At 35.7% G+C, this 7,358-nt stretch overlaps 1 protein-coding gene across 1 annotated transcript; it reads left to right on the top strand.

Moving 5' to 3' along the window:
• Window positions 1-4,458: 4,458 nt before the first annotated feature.
• Window positions 4,459-5,121, top strand: LOC306776848 (putative claudin-24; the record flags this gene model as incomplete). The annotated part of the gene is made up of 1 exon (XM_079267713.1): window positions 4,459-5,121. The coding sequence occupies one exon, from the start codon at window positions 4,459-4,461 to the stop codon at window positions 5,119-5,121; it is 663 nt and encodes a 220-aa protein (XP_079123839.1).
• Window positions 5,122-7,358: the final 2,237 nt, after the last annotated feature.

Here is a 7,358-nt window from a genome sequence, read left to right as displayed (position 1 = left end):
AAGTAAAGTAATGTAATGTAATGTAATGTAATGTAAAGTAAAGTAAAGTAAAGTAATGTAATGTAAAGTAAAGTAATGTAAAGTAATGTAATGTAATGTAATGTAATGTAAAGTAATGTAAAGTAAAGTAAAGTAAAGTAATGTAGTGTAAAGTAAAGTAAAGTAATGTAATGTAATGTAAAGTAGTGTAGTGTAAAGTAATGTAATGTAAAGTAATATAAAATAAAGTAGTGTAAAGTAAAGTAATGTAAAGTAAAGTAGTGTAGTGTAAAGTAAAGTAATGTAGTGTAAAGTAATATAAAGTAAAGTAAAGTAGTGTAGTGTAAAGTAAAGTAATGTAATGTAAAGTAAAGTAGTGTAGTGTAAGGTAAAGTAAAGTAATGTAATGTAAAGTAATGTAATGTAAAGTAGTGTAGTGTAAAGTAAAGTAATGTAATGTAAAGGGGTGTAAAGTAAAGTAATGTAATGTAATGTAATGTAATGTAATGTAATGTAAAGTAAAGTAAATTAAAGTAATGTAATGTAAAGTAAAGTAATGTAAAGTAATGTAATGTAATGTAATGTAATGTAATGTAAAGTAATGTAAAGTAAAGTAAAGTAAAGTAATGTAGTGTAAAGTAAAGTAAAGTAATGTAATGTAATGTAAAGTAGTGTAGTGTAAAGTAATGTAATGTAAAGTAATATAAAATAAAGTAGTGTAAAGTAAAGTAATGTAAAGTAAAGTAGTGTAGTGTAAAGTAAAGTAATGTAGTGTAAAGTAATATAAAGTAAAGTAAAGTAGTGTAGTGTAAAGTAAAGTAATGTAATGTAAAGTAAAGTAGTGTAGTGTAAGGTAAAGTAAAGTAATGTAATGTAAAGTAATGTAATGTAAAGTAGTGTAGTGTAAAGTAAAGTAATGTAATGTAAAGGGGTGTAAAGTAAAGTAATGTAATGTAATGTAATGTAAAGTAAAGTAATGTAATGTAATGTAATGTAATGTAATGTAAAGTAAAGTAAAGTAGTAAAATGTAAAGTAAAGTAATGTAATGTAAAGTAAAGTAATGTAATGTAAAGTAATATAAAGTAAAGTAGTGTAAAGTAAAGTAATGTAAAGTAAAGTAGTGTAGTGTAAAGTAAAGTAATGTAGTGTAATGTAAAGTAATATAAAGTAAAGTAAAGTAGTGTAGTGTAAAGTAAAGTAATGTAAAGTAAAGTAGTGTAGTGTAAGGTAAAGTAAAGTAATGTAATGTAATGTAAAGTAATGTAATGTAATGTAATGTAAAGTAGTGTAGTGTAAAGTAAAGTAATGTAATGTAAAGTAAAGGGGTGTAAAGTAAAGTAAAGTAAAGTAATGTAATGTAAAGTAAAGTAAAGTAAAGTAGTAAAATGTAAAGTAAAGTAATGTAAAGTAAAGTAATGTAATGTAAAGTAATATAAAGTAAAGTAAAGTAATATAAAGTAAAGTAAAGTAATGTGAAGTAATGTAATGTAAAGTAGTGTAGTGTAAAGTAAAGTAGTATAATGTAAAGTGAAGTAATGTAAAGTAAAGTAGTGTAGTGTAAAGTAAAGTAGTGTAAAGTAATGTAATATAAAGTAAAGTAAAGTAAAGTAGTGGAGTGTAAAGTAAAGTAAAGTAGTTTAATGTAAAGTAAAGTAAAGTAATGCAATGTAAAGTAAAGTAAAGTACAGTAGTGGAGTGTAAAGTAAAGTAGTGTAAAGTAATGTAAAGTAAAGTAAAGTAAAGTAGTGTAAAGTAAAGTAGTGTAAAGTAATGTAATGTAAAGTAAAGTAAAGTAAAGTAAAGTAAAGTAAAGTAAAGTAAAGTAGTGGAGTGTAAAGTAAAGTAATGTAGTGTAATGTAAAGTAAAGTAATGTAATGTAATGTAATGTAAAGTAAAGTAAAGCAGTGTAGTGTAATGTAATGTAATGTAAAGTAAAGTAAAGTAAAGCAGTGTAGTGTAATGTAATGTAAAGTAAAGTAGTGTAAAGTAAAGTAAAGTAAAGTAGTGTCAAGTAAAGTAATGTAATGTCAAGTAATGTAATGTAAAGTAGTGTGGTGTAAAGTAAAGTAAAGTAATGTAAAGTAGTGTAGTGTAAAGTAAAGTAAAGTAAAGTAAAGTAGTGTCGTGTAAAGTAATGTAATGTAATGTCAAGTAAAGTAGTGGAAAGTAAAGTAATGTAAAGTAGTGTGGTGTAACGTAAAGTAAAGTAAAGTAGTGTAGTGTAAAGTAAAGTAAAGTAATGTCAAGTAAAGTAGTGGAAAGTAAAGTAATGTAATGTAATGTAAAGTAGTGTCGTGTCAAGTAAAGTAAAGTAGTGGAAAGTAATGTAATGTAAAGTAATGTAAAGTAAAGTAATGTAATGTAATTTAAAGTAAAGCAGTGTGGTGTAAAGTAAAGTAATGTAAAGTAATGTAAAGTAATGTAATGTCAAGTAAAGTAGTGTAGTGTAAAGTAAAGTAAAGTAGTATAATGTAAAGTGAAGTAATGTAATGTAAAGTAAAGTAAAGTAATGGAATGTAAAGTAAAGTAAAGTAAAGTAATGTAAAGTAAAGTAAAGTAAAGTAGTGTAAAGTAAAGTAATGTAAAGTAAAGTAGTGTAGTGTAAAGTAAAGTAATGTAATGTAATATAATGTAAAGTATGTAATGTAAAGTAATGTAATGTCATGTAAAGTAATGTAATATAATGTAAAGTAATGTAAAGTAATGTAATGTAAAGTAATGTGATGTATCGTATGTTATATAAAGTATGTAAAGTAAAGTAAAGTAATGTAATGTCAAGTAAAGTAAAGTAGTGGAAAGTAAAGTAATGTAATGTAAAGTAATGTAAAGTAATGTAATGTAAAGTAGTGTCGTGTCGTCTAAAGTAAAGTAGTGGAAAGTAATGTAATGTAAAGTAATATAAAGTAAAGCAGTGTGGTATAAAGTAAAGTAATGTAAAGTAAAGTAGTGTAAAGTAATGTAAAGAAATGTAAAGTAATGTAATGTAAAGTAGTCTTGTGTTGTGTAAAGTAAAGTAGTGGAAAGTAATGTAAAGTAATGTAATGTAATGTAATGTAAAGTAAAGCAGTGTGGTGTAAAGTAATGTCAAGTAAAGTAGTGTAGTGTAAAGTAAAGTAGTATAATGTAAAGTAAAGTAAAGTAAAGTAATGTAAAGTAAAGCAGTGTGGTGTAAAGTAATGTCAAGTAAAGTAAAGTAGTGTAAAGTAAAGTAATGCTGAGAATTGGCTGCAGAGACTTCAGGGTCCTGGTCTTGGGTGTGCTGGTGCTCAGTCATGGTTTACTGGGACACTTAATGGTTCTGTAATTATTTTCTATATCTTCCAGTTTAAACTAAATGAACATAATTTGATGCGTCTCAGTCAGCTTCAGACCACGTAAAGACTCCTGAGGACGTGTTTGGACAATTATTTGTCCTTAACAGACATATACATACACATACGTATATATTATACGTATATGTATGTATGTATGTAAATATATATGAGTCTATATATATATATATAAAATATCTCTGAGTGTGTGCGTGTGTGCATGCCTGTGTGCATGCGTGTGTGTGTGCAACCGGACAAACATGCACTCTTTGTCAAGATGTCAGTGCAGTCAGCTGAGCGTTTTGTTCTCCAGAGGAGTTTAGCAGGCCTGGATTTTATCTGAGCATTTTTGTTAGCGTGTTTGTGTGTGCGTGTCTGTGTGTGCGTGTGTGTGTGTTTACGCCTGGTGGGCGTTTTGTCACATCAAAGCTTTGATCTGTTGCCTCCTACGATCTTTTGTCCCACAGTGTTCATATGAGCTCAAACAATAAGCTGCTCTGTTTCTGCTTCAGTCACATGCAGCTAAAAGCCGACTGCCGTCACAAACATACCGAAATATATATAATAATAAATAATGTCATTATTATCATTAATACATCATAATGTAACAATGTATCATGGGTAATAAATCACACTATCCTCGGAGCTCCCTGCATGATCACATGCATAATAAATGATACTTTAATAATAATAATAATACGTTGAAAAAATAATCACAGATTAATAACCACAGTTTTTTATAGCCTCTCAGAATCTTATCTTCAGCATTTGGAAATATTTGATTCAATTATTATTTTTTTTTTTACACGATGCAGAAAAATGATTTAATCTGTTACGTAACAAAAATGCAATAATATCCTGTGTGCGTTTGATTTCCTGCCCTGTGGCTGGCTGTTCCTCTGCCCGTTGGCACAGCAGCAGGACCGTAAAGGAGGAGGGGCCCCGAGCAGGGCCCCCCCATCCTTCTTTCTCCTCCCTGCAGCAGAAGATGAGTGCTCCTCCGAGCGGAAGACTGTTTGTGAATGAGCTCCAGTGAGCCTCAGCTCTGTTTTACCGGCCGTTTGGTCTCAGCCTCGTCCATCTGAAGTGCAGCCAGAGAAGCAGAAGCAGAAGAAGAAGAAGCAGAAGCAGAAGAAGACGTGAACCGTGGAGGTCTGAAGAGAGACATGGACTCGCGTGACTGCGCTCTGGAGCTGCTGGTGATGCTGGTCTACGTCGCAGCGTGGCTCTGTGCTCTGGCCACCACCCTCCTGCCTCACTGGCTGACCGTGTCCACCTCCCTGCTGCCCGTGGAGAGCTATGGTCTGGGTCTGTGGGAGACCTGCGTGGTCCAGGATGTCGGGGTCACGGAGTGCCGGGCCTACGACAGCCTGCTGGGCCTCCCCAGCTACCTGAAGCTGGCCCGAGCCCTCATGTGCACCTCCCTCGCCGTGGGAGCGCTGGGGATGCTGGTGGCCGTGCCGGGGCTCTACCTGGTGGTCGGCTGTGGAGGCCTCGGAGGCTCCAGAACCAAGAGGACTTTAACGGTCACGGGAGGCGTGCTGGGGGTGATCTCCGGGGTGCTGTGTCTGATCCCCGTATCCTACATGGCCCATTTGGCCGTGGCAAACTTCTTCGACGACAAAGTGCCCAACATGGTGCCACGGTGGGAGTTCGGCGATGCCCTGTTCTGCGGCTGGACCGGAGGGTTCCTCCTGGTGGTGGCCGGGCTCCTCCTGGTCTCCTCCTGCAGCTGTTCTCAGGTGGAGCCTCAGCCGGCAGCGCTGCAGCGCAGATACCGGGTCATGAGCACGGACGTGTCCTTCAGGAACCGCTCAGAGTATGTTTAAAGGACCGAGAGAATGTGAAGCCGCCAGCACAACACAATCACCAGTAGGGCTGCACTTCAACCTGCCTTCAAAGAATCATGTAAATATCTGGCTTAGTGTCAAAGACGTGGCTTTGTGTTGATCAAATGTTTTGTGAAAATGTAGAAAACATGCAGCTATTTATCGAATCGCTCACCTGCAACAATCCAACATCACGTTATAAAAAGAAACCTGCTGTGACCAGTAAACATGAATATTTTTTTAAAGGATGTGTTTTATAGAAAATGCTTTATGGTGTGTGTGTGTGTGTGTGTGTGTGTGTGTGTGTGTGTGTGTGGGGGGGGGGTTATCTTATAAGTGCCAACAAAGAAGAAAAATACTATTTCTTAGCTTTTTAAAATGCTGTGAAGTTATTCTTGATACTAAAACAGAGAGATGCTTCCTGCAGCAAAATCTGATGATTCACATAAAGAATTATATTGAAATTATGTTGAAAAATTGTCTCTTTTTGTTTTTCATGTCGGACTCCAGTGATTTTATATATTTCAATTAAAATGAGAAGCCGTGAATCTGTATGAAGCATGTTTTTCTTCAGTTATGTCAGAGGTGGAAACACCCCCCCCCCATCCGGTCGTCTGTTGGTCTCATAAACCTGGAACCTTTATGTTTTGGTCTGAAGTGGTCCCTGAGGGGGGGGGCACAGAAAACAGCCGCCTGGGTGCGTCAGGTGTGTCTGCGGCGGTGGAAACGCAGCTTGAGACTAATTCCGTCAGATTTCCTGGTGGCTCGCTGGGCTAAGCTGTGTTTAATGAATGCTCTAATGGGCAGCGTGTCCCGAGAAGAATGCAGGACCGGCTGCCCGGGCGGCTCCCGCTTTGACATAATTACACAAAAGGTCAGAGGTCGTCGCCGCTGTCTGCCCTCCGAAAACTATGTTTGTGTCGTTTACGTGGACGCAGGACCAGTGACATGAACGTGGACGGCTTCTAAACCTCCACATCCGGACGATGATGTTGAAGAAGCACATGTTGCCCTTTAGGGGACGATGAGACAACGAGCTGCTGGAGACAGACATGTGAAGGACTTCACCGCCTCTATTAACTTGGGAGCAAGAAACACAGACTTTGTAGTTTTTGTAGTTGTTTGTATCCTGCTCTGTAGTAATTCTGTGTCTCTTTGTATTAATATTGTGTCTCCTTATGGTCAACTTGTGTCTCTTTGAAGTTGTTTTGTGTCTCTTTGCAGTCATTCCCTGTCTCTTTGTAGTTGTGCGTTTCTTTGTTTTAATATTGTGTCTCCTTGTGGTCAACTTTTGTCTGTTTGTAGTTGTTTCGGTCTGTTTGTAGTCTTTTTGGTCTGTTTGTAGTTGTTTAGGTCTGTTTGTAGTCTTTTTGGTCTGTTTGTAGTTGTTTAGGTCTGTTTGTAGTCTTTTTGGTCTGTTTGTAGTTGTTTAGGTCTGTTTGTAGTCTTTTTTGGTCTGTTTGTAGTTGTTTAGGTCTGTTTGTAGTTGTTTCGGTCAGTTTGTAGTTGTTTAGGTCTGTTTGTAGTCTTTTTGGTCTGTTTGTAGTTGTTTCGGTCTGTTTGCAGTCTTTTTTTGTCTGTTTGTAGTTGTTTAGGTCTGTTTGTAGTCTTTTTGGTCTGTTTGTAGTTGTTTAGGTCTGTTTGTAGTCATTTTGGTCTGTTTGTAGTTGTTTAGGTCTGTTTGTAGTCTTTTTGGTCTGTTTGTAGTTGTTTAGGTCTGTTTGTAGTCTTTTTGGTCTGTTTGTAGTTGTTTAGGTCTGTTTGTAGTCTTTTTGGTCTGTTTGTAGTTGTTTCGGTCTGTTTGCAGTCTTTTTTTGTCTGTTTGTAGTTGTTTAGGTCTGTTTGTAGTCTTTTTGGTCTGTTTGTAGTCTTTTTGGTCTGTTTGTAGTTGTTTAGGTCTGTTTGTAGTCTTTTTGGTCTGTTTGTAGTTGTTTAGGTCTGTTTGTAGTCTTTTTGGTCTGTTTGTAGTTGTTTAGGTCTGTTTGCAGTCTTTTTGGTCTGTTTGTAGTTGTTTAGGTCTGTTTGTAGTCTTTTTTGTCTGTTTGTAGTTGTTTAGGTCTGTTTGTAGTCTTTTTGGTCTGTTTGTAGTTGTTTAGGTCTGTTTGCAGTCTTTTTGGTCTGTTTGTAGTTGTTTAGGTCTGTTTGTAGTCTTTTTTGTCTGTTTGTAGTTGTTTAGGTCTGTTTGTAGTCTTTTTGGTCTGTTTGTAGTTGTTTAGGTCTGTTTGTAGTCTTTTTGG

Source organism: Melanostigma gelatinosum (assembly GCF_949748355.1).
Source record: "Melanostigma gelatinosum genome assembly, chromosome: 4".
In the NCBI taxonomy this organism is placed as follows: domain Eukaryota; kingdom Metazoa; phylum Chordata; class Actinopteri; order Perciformes; family Zoarcidae; genus Melanostigma; species Melanostigma gelatinosum.
The sequence above is the reverse complement of the archived record's forward strand: the minus strand, read 5'-3'. Positions and strand labels throughout refer to the sequence as shown.